Here is an 18,483-nt window from a genome sequence, read left to right as displayed (position 1 = left end):
ACAGTGAGACGTGATCGACCGCAATCTAGATATGCATCTTCAACCACCCTTTGGGTCTGGTACACCAGTCCCCGATAACAACACGATGAAGGAAGAGGAGGTGGTGGGCGACGCTCCGAAGCGCATGGCCATTATCGGCATGGCCTGTCGTCTTCCGGGACAGGTTTCCACGGCCGACGATCTATGGGATTTATGTTCAAGAGGAAAAAGCCCTTGGTCGGAGGTGCCTAAGGGCCGATTCAACACGCATTCATTCTATCACCCGAATCCAGACCGACCCGGCTCATACAACGCGCAAGGCGCCCACTTCTTGAAGGAAGATGTTGGGCTATTCGATGCCCCGTTCTTCAATATCACCCTTCAAGAAGCGCGCACAATGGACCCGCAACAGCGCATCCTCCTTGAATGCACATATGAAGCGCTCGAGAACGCAGGTGTCCCGGTAACCTCGATCGCGGGTGGAAATGTGGGTGTGTTCGCAGGTGCATCCTATCCAGATTATGACGCCAACAATTGTATGGATATCGACTCGATCCCGATGTATGCGGGCACTGGATGTGCAGGTGCTTTGCAGTCAAACCGCATTTCATACTATTTCGACTTCCACGGACCCAGCATTACTGTCGATACTGCGTGTTCCTCTAGTTTGGCAGCTTTGCATTTGGCCAGCCAGAGTATTCGAAATGGAGATTGTAGCATGGCGATTGTTGCGGGGTGTCACTTGAATTTGCTGCCTCAGGCATTCGTTATCATGACGCGGGCCAGGTGAGATTGTTATCTTCCAGTCGCGTCAGGGGAGGACTACCATTTCCGAAGACTAACATGATCGCTTCCACAGATTGCTTGCCGATTCCGGAAGATCGTATGCGTTCGATGACCGGGCCAGTGGATTTGGCCGCGGAGAAGGCGCAGGTTGTATTATATTGAAATCATTGGAGGATGCCGAAGCTGCCGGCGATGCTATCCGTTCGGTACTCGTGAACAGCGGTACAAACCAAGATGGCCGAACGCGTGGTATTACCATGCCGAACAGCGAGGCACAGGAGAAATTGATACGCGACATTTACAAAGCTGCACATATCGATCCATTTTTGACCGGCTATGTGGAAGCTCATGGCACCGGTACCAAAGTTGGAGACCCTCTGGAGGCTAGGGCGTTGAATGCAGTCTTTGGAAAAGGACGCACCCCAAAACAACCACTGTTTGTTGGCTCTCTGAAGTCCAATGTGGGGCATCTGGAAGGGTCCAGCGGTATTGTGTCCGTGATCAAGACGACATTAATGCTGGAACGTGGTTTCGTGCTTCCCAATGCGAACTTCGAAAACCCGAATGAGGAGATTCCCATGGATAAGTGGAACATGAAGGTAAGGAACATCGGAATTCATTAAAGCCGAGCATTGATTTAACGAGTTCCTCGCAGATTCCGAAGAAGCTCGTTCCTTGGCCGAGAGGCAAGACCTACGCTAGCGTGAATAACTTTGGATTTGGCGGGTCAAATGCCCATGTTATTCTTGAGCGCGGTCCTGTAAATGGTGGTGAAGGAGCTGTAAATGAAGACCCTCTCACGCGGAGGGTGTATGTATTATCTGGTTACGACAAACAGGCAGCGGCGAAGTTGGGCGATGAAATCGGCTCGTACTTGCATCGCCACCCCCCAATTTTCACCGATAGACTGATAGACAACATGGCCTACACATTGGGCCAGCGCCGAACCCACTTCAATTGGCGCATGGCTGTCTCAGCTTCCAATCACACAGAATTAATTGATTTCTTGGCAACTGCCAAGGAACCTGTTCGTTCTACAGGAGAGCCCACAGTCGGCTTTGTCTTTACTGGCCAAGGCGCACAGTGGCATGGAATGGGCAAGGAGCTCCTCAAAGAGTACCCGGTCTTCCAAAAGACCATGCAGGATTTCGATATCTGCTTGAAAACTCTTGGTGCTACATTCTCGATCATTGGTATGTCATCGACCTGATAGTTTGTCCTACAAAATGCTGACTCCTCGTCTAGATGAACTTGAACTGGAGGATCCGAATGCAAGCTCCATTTCTGCGGCGTATATGAGTCAACCAGCGTGTACTGCGGTCCAGCTGGCTTTGGTAGACTTATTGTCGTCATGGGGTATCCATCCCAACGCAGTTGTTGGCCACTCTAGTGGTGAAATCGCTGCGGCTTATGCTGCCAATATCTTGACACTCGAAGAATGTGCGCGCATTGCATACTGTCGAGGTGTCGCAGCTGATCTGGTTGCAAAGGATACAGCTGTCCAAGGTGCTATGTTAGCGGTTGGAGCAAATGCCGGAGAGATCCAGCAGATCCTGGACGCGATGAGAGGACAGAGAGCTGTAATTGCATGTGTCAACAGTGACTCCAGCGTCACATTGTCCGGTGACAGAGATGTCATTACTGATCTACAGACTGCTCTCGATAAAGAAGGAATTTTCACACGGAAGCTCCTTGTCGATGTTGCGTATCATTCCCACCACATGCAAACAGTCTCGCAACAATATCGGTCTTTACTTGGAAAGATTTCCCCTCGCCTATCGGAGATTCCATTCCACTCAACTGTTCATGGAAAACTGGTGCCAGGAACTGCACTAGATGCTTCATATTGGGTTGAAAATCTGGTTTCCCGTGTAGAGTTTGTGAAGGGAGTCCAGAGTCTTCTCACTACAACTTCGCCGGGCGGTAAAATTGATACCCTCGTTGAAGTTGGTCCTCATCCCGCTCTTCAGAATCCTGTGAAGGACATCGTCAAACTACATGACGCAAAACGCACAATGCACTTTGCACATACCCTTCAGCGCAAGTTGACCGGAGTAGAAGCCATTCAACAGCTCGCGGTAGCAATGTTCAACCGCGGGTTGAATCTGAACTTCCAAGAAGTCAACTTCCCCGACAAAACCTCCAGAAAGCCCCAGGTTCTGACGAATCTTCCAACATACCCCTGGAATCATTCCGAGAGCTACTGGTTTACCTCTCGGGTATCCAAGAACATTCTTCATTCGCCATTCCCACGAAACGACATCCTCGGTACAATCTGTTTGGACAATATTGACCTCGAGCCTCGATGGAGAAACACTGTTCGTGCAGACGACCATCCTTGGATCCGACAACATAGGGTTCAGGAAAACAATGTTTATCCCATGACTGGATACTTGTCAATGGCAATGGAAGCGATGGCTCAGCAAGCACATCTGCATCACGTGGTGCCAGACAAGGTTGAACTTCGAGATGTTTCTCTCAACCGTGTCCTCATGATTCCTGACACCGGGTCTGTGGAGACTATGTTCACCTTGCGGCCATCTCGGGCGGATTCCGGAAGATCTATTCTCGGCTGGCACGAGTTCAAAGTCTTTTCTTGGGCAGAGGGCCGTGGCTGGGACCAACACTGCACAGGTCATGTGATGGTTCATGAAAAGAAGGATGTCAATCCAGTCAATGGCTCGCGCCAACAGAGTATTACACGGAGTGAAATTGCGCGGATGATTTCTGAGCTACAATCTCTATGCTCTACAAAAATTGACCCGGATGTTCTTTACAATGATATCAGAAGCGGTGGTGTCGACTACGGCAAGCTTTTTGAAGGGCTGTCCAGGATTTCCGTAGGTCCGAATAACCAAGCATTGGCTAGCTTTGAGGTCCCAGATACAAAGACCTGGATGCCTAATGGCCACGAGACCGACTTAATTGCCCACCCAGCAACGCTTGATCTATGTTGCCAGATCATGTGGCCTATGCTCGGATTTGGCCAGCCAGGTCTCAAGCAAACACACGTTCCATCCCACCTTGACCGTGTAACACTGTCTTTGGATCGAAAACTTAGCGCCGGTACCGCCTTGCAGCTCTTTGGCGCTAGCTTGGTAGTTGAAACTCCTGCCACTCAGGGCGCCAACCGGATAATTGCTACCAGCGCAGAAAACTCCTCGGAGGTCATTCTAGACATGGATGGAATCACCCTGGTTCCGCTTTCAAATGACATGCCCGGTAGCAAAACCAATGCCCCGGAGCCAATTTGCTACAAGATACATTGGGAGCCTTGCTTTGACTTCCTTTCGAGGGAAAGTTATCGACAAATTCCTCGTGCCCAGGTCGATGATGGGAAGGGGGGACTGAGGACCCAAATGTTGGAAACCATGTCAGTTCACTGGCTTCGCCAGGTCTTGAAAGCTGTGCCCGAAGCAGAGTTCCCTCAGCTTCAAAGTCATCACCAAAAGTTTTACCGCTGGGCTCAAAAGACATGCGAAGCCGCACCTCCTTATGATATTACCCCTGAGCTCATCGAGCAGGTGCGAAACTCTAACGCCGCTGGCCGGCTTGCATGCTACGTTGGCGAGCGTCTGCCTGAAATTCTCCGAGGAAAGCTTGATGCGCTTGCGCTCATGTTGGAAGACGACATGCTGGGAGAGAATTACAAAGCCCTCGACAGTCTTCGTCAGTCTTATGCTCATGCATCAGTCTGCATCGACAAAATGGCCCACCAGAATCCCAACCTGAACATTCTCGAGATTGGCGCGGGAACTGGAGGTGCAACTTTGCCAATTCTGGAAAGTCTTGGTGGGCGCGAGCCAGGTTCCACGCCTAGATTTGGTCACTACACTTACACCGATATCTCACCTGGATTCTTTGAAAAGGCCAAGGCTCAATTCGAACCTTGGGCTCATCTCATGACATACCAAACTCTGGATGTCTCAGCCGACCCGCTCTCTCAAGGATGCAAGCCTGAAACCTTCGACCTTGTTGTGGCGTGTAATGTGTTGCATGCGACTCCTAACATGAATGAGACCATGTCCAACATCCGAACTCTCATGAAGCCAGGTGGCAAGCTCCTACTGATTGAGGAGACCAGATCGTCAGGCATTCATTTCCCATTTGCTCTTCTTACTGGATGGTGGTTGGCCAACGAGAAGATTCGGCAGGACGGACCTCTTCTTACGGAAGAGGGATGGTCCAATGTGATGAAAGCGAATGATTTTACCGGCGTCGAATTTTCCGTGGAAACATACCCAGGAGCATCCTACCAGACCGGATCTGTCATGGTGTCAACAGCGAAGACACCAAAAGCAGGCCCCTCGAACCCTGGAGATATTGTGATCATCGGCAGTGACTCACTGGGTAGTGTTTCATCTTTGAGCCTCGAAAATGGCTTGAAAGAGCTTACAGATGTTGTACCAACCACTGTTTCGGATCTTGGCACAGCAGATGTCACAGACAAGTGGTGCATCTTCCTGGGTGGCATGGACCGCAGCATTCTGTCGCATCTTACTTCACAAAAATTCAAGGAGATCCAGCGGCTTATCGGTGGTGCCAGAGGCCTACTGTGGCCTGTTCGTCACACAAAGTCCGACCCACAGTCACTTGGCTCCAACATGGCTATTGGTCTGGCAAGAACTGTTCGCTCTGAGACAGGCCTTCAGTTTGCGACACTTGACTTGGGAGAGAGGGAGAATGTTCCTGACGCGGAGGCTGTGAACCACATGTTGAAGGTCTTTGACTCCGTTTTCTGTCACAAATCTCAACTCAACCAGGGCGATATGGAGTTTGTCATTCGCGATGGCCATGTATCTCTGCCCCGTCTGCTCGACAACCACGTTCTCAATTCGAGCGTTCAACTTGATACATCGGATGCGCCTCCACAAATGCAGCTCTTCAAGCAAGAAAGAGCACTTCGACTTACTGCTGGACAGGGTCGTGTGCTTGATGAGCTGCATTTCACTGACGATGTGTCGCATGATGGGCCGCTCCCCGATGATTACATCGAGATTCGTGTTCAAGCAGCTGGACTCAACTTCCGCGATGTCTTGCTTGCTATTGGCCAACTCCCGGGCGACAAGCTTGGGCAAGAGTGTAGTGGAATTGTGTCCAAGGTTGGAGCTGCCGTGAGAGACTTTAGCGTGGGTGATCGTGTCGCGGCTTTGTCCCCTCGATCACTTGCAACATTCACCCGCTGTCATTCCTCATGGGCGTGGGTGATCCCATATGATATGTCTTGGCAGCTTGCAGCATCAATTCCGGCTGTTTTCTGCACAGCATTCTACTCTCTGATCGAACTGGGACGACTAGTTGAAGACGAAAGTGTTCTAATTCACGCAGCAGCTGGTGGAGTTGGACAAGCATCCATCATTATCGCGCAGAAGATCGGCGCTAAGATCTTTGCAACAGTTGGAAGCGTCGAGAAGAAGAATTTCTTGATGAAGACGTACGGTTTGAGGGAAGAGCAAATCTTCTACAGCCGTGACACTTCCTTCTCCCGAGGCATATTGAATGCTACTGGCGGACAGGGTGTCGATGTTGCCGTGAACTCGCTCAGCGGAGATGCCTTGCAGGCGACTTTCGAGTGTGTCGCACCCTTTGGTCGATTCATCGAATTGGGCAAGCGAGACATCAGTCAAAACTCCCGATTGGAGATGGCTCACTTCCATCAGAATCTCACCTTCTCCTCGGTAGATTTGAATATTGTGAGGGAGAAGAGCTTCAAAATGACAAGGCGGTTAATGCGCGAGGCATTCTACACCTTTGCTAGCACGAATGCTCAGGCACGTTGGCCTATCACTGTGCTTCCTGTTTCCGACATTGAAAGCGGATTGCGAGCTTTGCAAGGTGCTCAGGTTATAGGAAAGTTGGTTGTTCAGATGACTGACGACGCCAAGGTCAAGGTAAATTACCTTTCTAATCTCAGTTTTCACATTGTAATGCGAGATAATGATGCTAATTCTTATTCCAGGTTCACCCGGCAAGGAAGGAGGAGAAGCTCCTACGTGCCGATGGCACTTATATTGTTGTTGGAGGAACCAGTGGAATTGGCCTCGATCTCGCCAGCTGGATGCCCGAAAAGGGCGCAAAGCACATTGTCCTTGCTTCTCGCAGTGGAGCTTCAACTGAGGCCGCCAAGCAGACAATTCAAGATCTCACCCGCCAGGGCGTTACTGTAGAGGTTTGCCGATGCGACATTTCTGACCCGCAAAGCGTTGAACAGAATATGATTCCACTGCTAAGCCGATTGCCCACTGTTCGTGGCGTTGTCTATGGTGCCATGGTTCTTCGGGTACGTTGTCTCTCTCTTCTCATTGAAATCAGCCATTGACTAATCATTGCAATAGGACACTCTCTTCGAAAAACTTACTCACGAGGACTACGAGACAGTCATGAAACCCAGAATCCACGGAATCTGGAACTTACAAAACGTCCTGCAGAGCGCGAGCGTGAAATCAAGCCTCGACTTCTTTATCACCTTGTCCTCCGCAGCCAGTTTCGTTGGAAATCTTGGCCAGTCCCCATACGCTGCAAGTGGTACATACATGGCTGCTCTAGCCGCCTACCCACAAGTCTCCGGTGTCCCATGCACAACAATCGATCTACCAATCGTGCGCGGTGTTGGATACCTATCTGATGACTCCAAGCGTGAAGAGATCGCAGCGACACTTGGCACTGACTCTGTAAACGCGACCCAGATCCGCGGTCTGGTCGCCGCAGCAATGCGCAACGAAATGCAAGAAACCTGCGAAGGCCACTGTGTAGTGGGCTTCGATGGTGTGAAGAAACAAGCTATCTCTGACCAACGATTCTGGGTGAACGACACCAAGATTTCGCAGCTTCTTCGTCTTTCCACACTGGCGGGATCTGGAGGACTGACTGACGCGGCGGCATCTAATGACCAAATATCCCCGGCTGCCGCCATCCAGCTATGTCAGAACCGTGAGGCAGCTGAGGCAGTTGTTGTCTCCGCGTTGGCAGAGAAGATTTCCAGCATCCTCATGCGTCCTCTGGAGGAGCTGGATCCTGCCGCCCCAATCACCGTGTACGGGCTAGATTCGCTCGTGGCGATTGAGATCAGAAACTGGATCAAGCGTGAGTTGAAGTCGAGTATGCAGGTTCTGGAGATTCTGGCTGGTGATTCCTTGCCTGCTCTTGCGGACCATATTCTTCGCAAGTCGGGCGCTCTGACCCCCAAGATGAAGGCGGATTGGGGACTGGATGGCTCTGAAGTGCGGACTGTTCAAGCTTGAAATAGCTCAAAGGAGTATTGGAAAGATTAAGCTGCTATTTTGATCTATTTTTGTATTTTTTGAAACTTTTCTGTAATTGAAGGGCCCGAACTTAGAATTTGAACATTTTATCCTACTATTCCTAGCCTTCAAATGTTTTTAAAAGACTTCGTCCAAACACGAGCGCGCAAACCAAGCAGCTAGATAATTTTCTTGATATAAACCTTTGAAGAGAAGAGAGACTAACGGGCAGGGTTTGGCAGATCAAGACTCATATCATTGACCCGAACTATTTGAAGCACAACAAGTACACACAACCTTTGAGCTCGGTAAAGGCTTGAGGAGGCTAAATTGAAAATTGAGCTCTAAGAAAGGAGACGAAGACATTCTTCTAAAAGTGAAGGAGATCACCCTACTAAAGCCTGGACATGCCCAGGCCCCCAAGCAAATATTTGAAACAGAAACAAGGGAAAACAGACGTGAAAAAGGAATAGTAACAGAACAGATAATATTGGGGTTAGGGAGGGGGAAGGGAAAAAAGTTCCCTTCCCAGCTGACATAATCATCAAGCACTCAGGCCACACAAACCCGGCACCTAATACAAATTATCCATATTGAATCATTCTAGATTGGTCCACATCTCGCTCATCCAAATGTTGTTCCAATCCTTTGATGGTGCGTACGAATATTTCCATCTTTCGAGATTGCGCCCGGAATGTCTGGGATGGGTTGATCTGTGACTCTTCCAATTGTTGGATATTGGTGATCAGATGTTCAATTTGCCCAGAGGGACGCGCCATCTTGGCCGCTTCGGCGATCTGGGCCCGGGATCGAACTCCTGAGACGGTGTCATGTAGATCCCGCTTATGCTTCGGGACCTTCTTTCCTGTCGATTCTCTTTCTCCTTCCAGGGTTGGACTGGTTTCTATCGTGGTCTCTTGGCGGACGGCATGCTACTGACAGCCCCTCCCTCAAAAAGGCTCCGTATTATGACTGCTATCCTCGGATAGGGACAGTGAGTCGAAAGACGACGCGGTCGCAAAATGAGGGGACAGTCAGACGAAAGACGATGCGGTCGCAAAATGAGGCAGGAGAAAACGAGAAAGACCCAAGACGCCGTAGAAAGTAAACGTACACCACAATGCAGATAAAAATCAACGAAACAACTCGTATCGGCTCCACAGTGGTGGACTCAGAACGAGACGAGTATTAAGCTGCTTAATGCGAGCCTTCGTCCTCTTGGGTTGAACAACCACACGGCCACCTCAAAGCCACCATTACCGCCAGGATTGCTAAAACACCATTATACTCTTGGCTCTGCTCTCTTTTCCTCGAAGCTACACAGCTTGCATCTCATTTTTCAAGGTTTTGATGGACTCTTTGAGGTGCCTCTAAATTAACAACCGAGGACCGCACGTTCCCTGAAGAGAATCTTGTTGATGATGTTTGGTAGTAGGTCTACCTTGAGCCTTCTTCCTTTCTTATTTGAGCTTCATGACAGTTTCTGGTGAAGGACTGACTGTTCACACTGGTTCGAGATCTCCAGATAATATCTCCGATGACCCCCAAGGTTGGTTTGAGAATCCTTGCCATCGTTGTGTTCAAATGTTCATCAATCCGGCTCCACTCTTATAACTCCATTTTGCAATTGGGTTCCCGTGCTGAGGATTTGCACTCGTGTTTCGCAAATCCTGCCGATTGCCTATAATACCACCAGGATAGACGTCCAGTGTTCCTGTCCCCAGGAGCCCGTTTCATCATGTAAAGCAAGCTCGTTGAAGTCTGCTCTGACCACACTTTCCGAATATCTTTCCTGTTTGGGGTAGAAAGTAGAAAATGTAAAACAAATCTTGCTCGTGTGTATGTTTCCCTGAACCTGACGGGCCTTCAACAGCCCTAAGTTGACCTCGTAGCTTTTTGGAACATCTTCCAAACTGAAAACTGCTATTCTAGAATTTCTCCCAAGTATGTTAGATAATCATCTCCCAAAACATAATTAAGCCAGAAAGACACATACCAATAAGTCCATCAACTTGCGGATATGTTGATTGGAAACGCGTTATTTCTCCGTATGAGCTGGAGTATATCTGGATACTGGTCAAGAAACCGTTGGTGATGTCAGGTTCATCTTTTCCAAGCCTTCCTAGAAATTGGTGCTGTTCTTTGCATCACGTCGTAATCGGTTTCCGGTTGACCCTCCGAGACGGCCAGGCGGCTGAGTTTAATGGGATGATCGGTTGGTATGGTATTCCCGAGCGCCCACGACATTGTTGTCGTAGAATTGGATCCACACAGTCCATAGCTACCGATCATGTAGAGCCATAGGAGGCAGTGGCATTTGGCTACCGGTAGCTTCCTTTGTGGAACACGAGATACTCTGATAGCGGATTCCTATCCACGTACTCTTTCAGAGACGCATTCGTGTGTGTGTTTCGCATATACAGCATTCCAGAGTCGTGGAAGTGTTCTTGGTTATCCCCGCCGTAACACTCTTCAGGTGGTCGTCGTTCAAAGTACTGACTCTTCCCATGATTGGACACCCATGATAAAGTAATCTGCGAACACAAGGTGTACCACGTTCAAACATAGTGAAGAACGACATTGTAGTCCCGGTGAAGTTGTCATCCCCGGCTTTCTTGACAGCTATTGTACTGCAAGCGCCCCTTAATGAGGACAATAGGTACCACCGTTGGTACTGTTGAAATTCTTCAGTCAGCACGGCGTTTGAGGAAAAGGTGGTCAAAAACTTGGTTCGAGAACTGTGGAATAGTGAGGTTCAACCTACAAGTAGCATCAAGTCTACAAAGCTCTGTTCCCCGAGTCAGAGTATCTAAAAATAAAACCAAGAGTGAGTAGCCATGGAAGGAAGGGAGCAGAAAGTTGAGTGAAAGTACCTCAGTTTTCACAAAGTTTGTTGAAGGATAAAAGTTCGCTATATTCATTAGTAAGTTATTTTTGAGTTCAATTCGCAAAGAACGTACCAGCTTGGCGAAGAAATTCATTTGGTATGATTGATTTTGCAAACTTTGGAGGCAGAATATGCAACGGTGAGGTAGTTTGTAGAACCTTAGAATGCATAGCGTCGCGGTGGTCATGACCACTGTTCATGCATGTATGTGGTAAACACTCGGCCATTCTGCACTGAGTTTATTGGATTTTGTTCAGGGTTGGTGACAAGTCAAGAAGATTGACATTGCCTCTCGAGCATGCTCACTAGCAGTGTTGATGAATCTTTCTTGAAGACTCTTCAAAGCTTTGTGAAGTGTCACTGCTCAGGATGGGGATATGATCTGGTATGAATTGAGAACGAATCCTCATTGGCGTAGGTGTAGTATGAAGAAAGTAAGCCCAGACTGCGTCTGTATTTTGATAAAAAAAAACGTCAGCTGAATTCAGATCTTGAGAGGTTTCAAGCTTGGTTCCACTGGGTGGCCTGAATCACCAAGGATAATCCAAGGGTTGTCAGGTGCGAGTGGAGCCGAGAGAACTGAAGATGATTAGATCTGGTGGTCATCAAGTACCCCTCATTTACTTCGAATTCATTCATGCACGTCTAGTGCACTTGGAAATTTGGGGGCCAAGCACTGGGTAAACTCTGGCTGACAGGGCGAATGAGTGCTTACATGTAAATATTGATGAAATATAATTGATTCATGTCATAGTCGTGGCAAACTTGCTGGTCGCTTAAATCATGCATGTCTCAATGATCAGGGATCTTACCTTCAGCTGAGATACTGCATAGTGCCAAGTGGCCGGCTGATGCAAGTTATCTTCCCCACATTCCCCTCTGCGCTGGACTTTTAGACAGTCTATTTTGATTGAAGTCTCCAAGTCTCAACGTTTCTCCAATATTTCCAGCTCAGTTCCGCGAAAAGCATCATACGTTGGATTGAAAGATGGGTCTGCCAATCTACGGTCAAGAAACAGTGAACGATCCAAAGCCATGTGAAGGTGGGGTTGATGCGCTTATCTACTAGTAGCTTGATCACAGTGCTAACTGACACAGAACCACACCCTACACCTGCCTTGACCCAGAGACCAAGAGATAATCCTAGTGGATTTACGCAATTTCTGTTGATGGTTATGGGCTTTGAAGTTCTGCTCCAGCATCGCAGTATGGGTGACATGGGAATAAAGGGAAATAGCCACTGAGGGGAATCTCAACGAGTCTATCTGCATGACGAAATGAATGTTTGGAGGTACGCGAATAAATACCGCGACCGCAAAGACCTGAGATTGCCAGTTTTGACCTCAGTCTTGGGATGATGACATGATAACGCATTTCTCGGGCATATGGCGTCTCATATTCAAATATCACACTTTATTTATAAATAGTCTTTATCAATTAGCACTATATTGTGGGACTCTCTCTATCATCCAATCAAGACAGAAATATTCCAAGAAAAGAACAGAAACCGCCTATCCTCGACCCTCTATCAGACTTCCGCCCCCCGACGGCGAATTCTAACGGGAATCTTTCCCGCAGGACCAAGAGCGCCAAACCCGAAGTTTCTCGAACTCATTTTCATATCCTTTTCACCCACAAGAGGCTCACAGTCATACAGCGTAGTAAGAAGGGCCATGGTCAAGATACTGGTCAGCTTTGCAAGATGTCGACCGGGACAAGGAAAATGACCACCACCAAAAGGCATCCAATGGCCTTTCGCTCGATCCATCGAGAACGTGAATAATTTGCCCTGCTCAGAGGATTGCAAGAACCGACCTGGCCAAAACTCTTCTACGGGATGGGATTCAGCTGAGCCACTGCACCAGACATCAGGGTCCATATGTCCGGGTGTCATGCTGCTGATAATGAATTTATTCTTGGGTAGAACCCAGTCTTTGATCACGAGATCGCCCTTTGAAGGATATCGCACCATTAGGCCGTTTATCCGTAGACGAAGAGTCTCGCTGAATACCGCTTGCATAACGGGCTGTTGCAGTAGGCGGTCTATGTCGAATCGAAGACTCGATTCCGTTTGTGATATTATACAGGCTTGTGCCTCACTTCGAACTTGTTCTAGAAGCTCCGGGTCCTTGGAGACTTCGAGCGAAGCCCAGAAGGTTGAGATAACCGTGTTTGTGTTTGCACTGCATTTGAAATCAGTATTTTGGCCTGGAAATGAACGTTGTTGATACTTAAGGAAAACCCACCCCCATAGGAAAGCAAATATCTCAGATGCAATTGCCCCTTCATCAAAACCGTCCATTGCACTAAAGATGCTATTCATTTCTCGGAAGAACTTCGTTCCCCAATAAGGATCGTCTCCTTCAGCATCGATGGATGAAGAATCAAAGTTCGCTCGTGCCCACGAGTGCCATGATCGTATCGACGCTAGCCCATTGTTTCGGGCAACAGTTACCCTGGACGCGAAAAGTCGTGGCAAGAACATCAAACTAGTGACTTCGTGATCAACAGCCCACAGATCTTTCGTAAAGCCCGGGTGGTTCTTCAATAGAAATGGTCCACTCATCGAGTCCAAGATAGCAGACGTAACATCAGTCTGGAAGAAATCCATAAAGTCATCCCACTTCGTCCATTGTCTCCCTATATTCGCATTCAGAATACGAGCAGTGAGATTGGACTCAAACTTTTTGCTCAAGGGCGCGAGTCCAGGTCCACTAAGAAGACGATTGAACGCATTGCGGGTCAAGTGGTTCACACGATTCTTGTCGGCCACCCGACTATCTGAATCCGGGACAGCGGACTCGCCCGAGTTATCTTCGAGGTAAAGTTTTGCAGCAGAGGAAGGTAGACCGAATACGTGGTGAAGGAAAGCAGCATGCGCGATAAAAGGTGATACGGCGCGTTGGCGCAACAGTGGCTGGATGTTCTCGGGGCCTTGGACTATGTAGACTTCTTGGCCCACGATCTTTGCCTGTACGGGATGGCGGCTCCAAAACAAACGTCTAGTCGACTGTTAGCCAGACAAAATAGATGGAGTGAGAGGAGAGTATCATGTAGACCGACTTTGAGTTGATCACGAATTTCCGAGGGTTCCACAACAGCCCGAGTGGTATTTCTCCTAGTAATGGGATTGCATAGGGAACCACGGGAGGCTGCTTCAGTTTACGCTTTTTGTTTGCATCCACTGAGAACTGTCGTACAGATAGTACATATTGCAAGGTAAAGATGCAGAATGTCAATAAAATAGTTGGAAATAATAATTTCCCCCAAGCGCCGTCACCCTCAAGAAAGGAATGCAGGTGCGTGGCTACAGTGAACGACATCGGGGAACTTGGAGAAGAAAAAATTGGGATTGACTGCAGATCTTGAACTGACGAGATCTTCGAAATGTTCTTAGCAGAATATCTCTATTTATACAAGTACTAATCGATATCAGGCTTCACTGCCTACTAGTATACGGTCATCCGGCCCAAGGTTTCCTCGCAAGTGCCTCATAATTCGACAAGAACCTTGGAAGCGAGCGAGAATGAAACCTTCCATGTAAGATAGTTGAGTTCTTCTATTTTCAGTCGCTCAACTTCAAAGTTGCATGTATGTATCTATTTTGGCCCCATGTATGGGAGAATTTCCATTGGCTAGCCACACTCGAAAGCCTGCAGGCCCTAGATTCTTCAGTCAACTTGCCTTTGCAGGGTACTTTAATCCAGTACTCAAGCATTCACGTCAGCTTCGTCACTTTGTATCTAATTAACCCCGCCTTTGAAATGGGGCCAGATCACATGTATTTCTGACAGAACATAATGTAATACTGCTGGTAGTATATGCAGAATGTCAATGGGTGTGGACATATTAGGGAAAATATAATTCAATAATTGGACTCTTTGCAGTTCTGGGGTCGTGCGTTTCACTTTTCTTTTTTCCACTTTGATATTTTCCATTCCTTGCTCTGAAGGCTACGAGGATAACCATGGATATCGCCGCTGAACTCGCTGGAAGTGGCTTGAACTTGAACTTGACAGCGGCGGAGCGAGCTGAGGTGCAAAACAAAGTCAACCACACCGGAAACATCTCGTTGTTTCAATTTAAAGTCTGTTGATACTGAGAAATGGATACATATGGCTGGTTTGTTTGCTCACGTTTTACCAGGTTGCCATCGGCGTCCTCTTCGGCCTTGCTGTTATCGCCTTCATCAGCCGCATCCTCCTCCGTCTAATCACACGAAGGCGACTCTTCCTAGATGATGCCTTCCTGACTCTCGCATGGGCTTGCCTGTGTGTAGGAACTGGCATCATGTACCATCGCGTCGGGATTGTCTACCTCGAGTTCGCCGTTCTAGGAGGTGATACCGCCGCCTACGCTCTCATCATCCCACAGATAAACGCGTTGGTCGCGCAGGCAACGTGGCAGTTGGCATATCTGGTGATGCTGTGGACAACGGTATTTGCGGTGAAGTGGTGTTATTTGATATTTTTCTTCCCTCTACTGCGGAACATGTCGCGATGGTTCATTTGGTACTATCGCGCCGCGGTTGTGTTCTCCGTTGCTTGCTGGATTTTGATTCTCGTTGGAGACCAAGTTCTCAGTTGTCCATATCTTGGGGAAGAGGCAGGAGGTATGTACATCTCTACGACCATGCGCAATGAAGTCTCTAACACAGGTCTAGAAAAATGCTTCCCAAAACTCCCCGTCTCGCATACAGCTTTGATGACCACATTCTGGGCCTTTCCTATACTTGACGCCGCAACCGATATAATCAGTACGTACCTCTTCGAATGAATACCTAGCGCAGCGGCAGACAGACATACTGACAGCTCCCAGTCGTTAGCATCCCACTCGTGCTCCTCCGCCAAGTCCGAATGGACTTGATGACCAAGATAGGAGTGAGCTGCTTCGTATGCCTCTCCGTCTTCATGTGCGCGTGTGCCATCACGCGCGCTGCAGGAACCTACTACCAAGGTGCCCTCAACTATCCCTGGCAAGACTTCTGGCTTCACGCGGAGGGCTGTATTGCGGTGATGATGGCATCCATCACGGCTTACCGGTCAACTCTAATTGGATCAAACGACGTCTCTCATCGCTTCCGAATCTACCTGGACAAGATCAAGCACCCCTTTTCCTGGAGACAACGCGCGTCCGCGGAGAACACGAATACTGGAGGCGAACCAAAGACGCAGACTAATCGATTCAACCTGCCTCGTATCCCGAATGCCACGATGACTGGGCTGAGGACTTGGTTTGGGGCCAAGACTGCACAGGGCACAGTCCCACTTGCTAGTCAAGCTTCGACGATTGGTGAAGAATTCTCCGATTACCATGCTTTTTTGAAACCTAAACACTCAGCTGGTATGTACTTTGTGTAACTGGGAGAAGCGAGAAGCTGACATGTTTTTTTTTCAAGGTACATCGGATACGGGGGGCCCTTCGAAGCCTTCGGGTAATACGTTATACCAGTCTCGATAAAAGGGGTAGGCCCTTGCCGAACATTGAATCTATAGCCCGGTCTCTATATCCTTCACCAGTACGCTTTCAGCAAACATTATAGACTTTTTACTAGCCCGGTCTTGCATTTTCTTAGTACAAGCATAAGATTGCAGCGGAATATTTGAATATAGTGCCGAAATGGAATATCCTCTTGTTCATGATTCTAGCGAATAAACCTAGCTTTAAAACTGCACATCTGGAATTGAGTCAAGACCACCTGGATAAAACATTTTGTCGAGTGATTCTCATTTCAAGCACCATATGAAGCCATTGATCCTGGGGTCTATATCCAGATTGGCCCTTGCATACCTGAGTAGTTTCTTAAATCAGCCCCAAATCCATCAAATATTCACCTTGCAAGGGTCTTTCCCGCCCTCTTCGAAAGTATTCCCGCTCTCAGATCTCACTACCCACAGTAATGAAGATAAACATTCAATTGTAAGATTCTTGACCAACACATGCATCTTTTGCGCCACTGCATAACGTCATATTTCAAGGCATGAACCTAGTAGTCCCGCCTTTCATTGCGAAAATGAAGCATTATGCCCCACAATGTCTGCATGAGCGCTCAGCCTCGCTGGACTATTCAAAGTTACGCGAATGAACATTTGAAGATTTCGGTAGGAAGCAAGCCGAGAACAACTCTGAGAAAGCATTGGAATAGCCTGTCTGTGTAGAGTAAGATAAGCACGCACCTACTCAAGTGCTAATAGGAAGGTTTCAGACGCCCATTACGGGAATAAATTACTAGTAGTAGACACAGAGCCGGCTGGCCGTTGACCTCTGCATTAGCGACCTTTCAATGTTGAATTTGGCTTGGGGGCCGAGTCACAGCAAGCCGAGAAATAGTCGATTGTTCTTCTCCACATGTGCACCATGCTTCATTGGTTCAAATGATGTTAATATAGATCAGCTAAAGACATCTGGATGGTGTCAAGGTAATACATATGGCATATCTAACTGAAGCTGTTTTTAGAATTGACATCTGGAGTGACAATCGTGATGGGCCCGAATCCAGCAACTAGCCCGACCGCCACAAGGTGTTGTTGACTACAGGCCGTCCGGGGAGGATAGGTGCGTGTGCCCTCGGAGAAAAAGAAAATGGGGGTTGAACTGAGTATTGGGGGCCCGAAAATGGGGGAATACCGGGCCGCCTTATGCCAATCCTTGCCGGCCAATCATAAAATCCTGGAGCTTCTAACCTAAGCTGGTAAACCAAAATTTGGAAATTACCCGATGGCGGGTTATGGCGCAAAAAGAACATGCGTGTACTGTGCACGGATGTCCCAACATTTGAATGATTGGTCTGGTTTCTGCACATCTCGTACCCAGGGCACTGGAGAGAATATGTGTATCATCTTGTTAGGCACCTTGTGTTACTTTGCAGGGCGGAGTTTGCATTTGCATGCATTGCGGGCGGCACTTGCTAGGATGGACAGAGATAAGCGTCTCACAAGGATGAAACTCATGTCCGGTATTCTCTTTGCTCCTTTGGCTGAACGGGATCGGTTTGATTGGATGATGTTCGCGGGATAAGATACTTATTTGCAGCGCCTCTCACATCATTTCTGAAGGCTGGAAAATTTGTGGCTTGCATTTCTCGATTATAATCAGGGCTAGAAGCAAACAAATCTATTTTTATGCGGAGGCAACACTATGTACTTGATTTTATGAAATCACAGTAGGCATTCAATAGAGAAGGTAGTACTTAAAAAGGTATTTTGTTATTACTAGAAAAACAGCCTAGGGTACAGCCTAACCCAATTGGGTTAGGGCTAGGGCGTATTTCCACGCGCGCTGCCTAGTAACAGAGGGGGGGGACAGACTAACCCAATTAGGTTAGGACTAGGGTGTATTTCCACGCGCGCTGCCTAGTAACAGAGGGGGGGACAGACTAACCTAACTGGGTTAGGGCTAGGGTGTATTTCCACGCGCGCCGCCTTACAACAAGCCTATGTTACTAGGCAGCGCGCGTGGAAATACACCCTAGCCCTAACCCGATTGGGTTAGGCTGTACCCTAGGCTGTTTTCCTAGTAGAGTGTTATTGGGGTTGTCTGTGCTAAATGAAGAGTCCCAAACACTGGTTAAATTATCCCCTGGGCTGGTAC

At 48.3% G+C, this 18,483-nt stretch overlaps 4 protein-coding genes across 4 annotated transcripts; 2 read left to right on the top strand and 2 right to left on the bottom strand.

The window, feature by feature from the left end:
- Positions 1-31: 31 nt before the first annotated feature.
- On the top strand, positions 32-8,006 carry N7466_011545 (type I polyketide synthase; the record flags this gene model as incomplete). Its single annotated transcript, XM_057170934.1, has 6 exons — positions 32-765; positions 839-1,364; positions 1,421-1,958; positions 2,011-6,656; positions 6,725-7,045; positions 7,101-8,006. The coding sequence occupies 6 exons, from the start codon at positions 32-34 to the stop codon at positions 8,004-8,006; spliced, it is 7,671 nt and encodes a 2,556-aa protein (XP_057015655.1).
- A 584-nt stretch (positions 8,007-8,590) lies between these two features.
- Positions 8,591-8,785, bottom strand: N7466_011544 (uncharacterized protein; the record flags this gene model as incomplete). The annotated part of the gene is made up of 1 exon (XM_057170933.1): positions 8,591-8,785. The coding sequence occupies one exon, from the start codon at positions 8,783-8,785 to the stop codon at positions 8,591-8,593; it is 195 nt and encodes a 64-aa protein (XP_057015654.1).
- A 3,636-nt stretch (positions 8,786-12,421) lies between these two features.
- Positions 12,422-14,104, bottom strand: N7466_011543 (cytochrome P450; the record flags this gene model as incomplete). The annotated part of the gene is made up of 3 exons (XM_057170932.1): positions 12,422-13,076; positions 13,140-13,895; positions 14,094-14,104. The coding sequence occupies 3 exons, from the start codon at positions 14,102-14,104 to the stop codon at positions 12,422-12,424; spliced, it is 1,422 nt and encodes a 473-aa protein (XP_057015653.1).
- Positions 14,105-14,860: 756 nt separating this feature from the next.
- On the top strand, positions 14,861-16,253 carry N7466_011542 (uncharacterized protein; the record flags this gene model as incomplete). Its single annotated transcript, XM_057170931.1, has 3 exons — positions 14,861-14,941; positions 15,040-15,649; positions 15,712-16,253. 3 exons carry the CDS (start codon positions 14,861-14,863, stop codon positions 16,251-16,253), a joined length of 1,233 nt encoding a protein of 410 aa, XP_057015652.1.
- Between the last annotated feature and the right edge of the window lie 2,230 nt (positions 16,254-18,483).

Source organism: Penicillium verhagenii (genome assembly GCF_028828195.1).
Source record: "Penicillium verhagenii strain IBT 33310 chromosome Unknown utg000013l_segment0_segment0, whole genome shotgun sequence".
Taxonomy (NCBI): Eukaryota; Fungi; Ascomycota; class Eurotiomycetes; order Eurotiales; family Aspergillaceae; genus Penicillium; species Penicillium verhagenii.
Note: the sequence above shows the minus strand (reverse complement) of the source record. Positions and strands in the feature narration are given on the sequence as shown.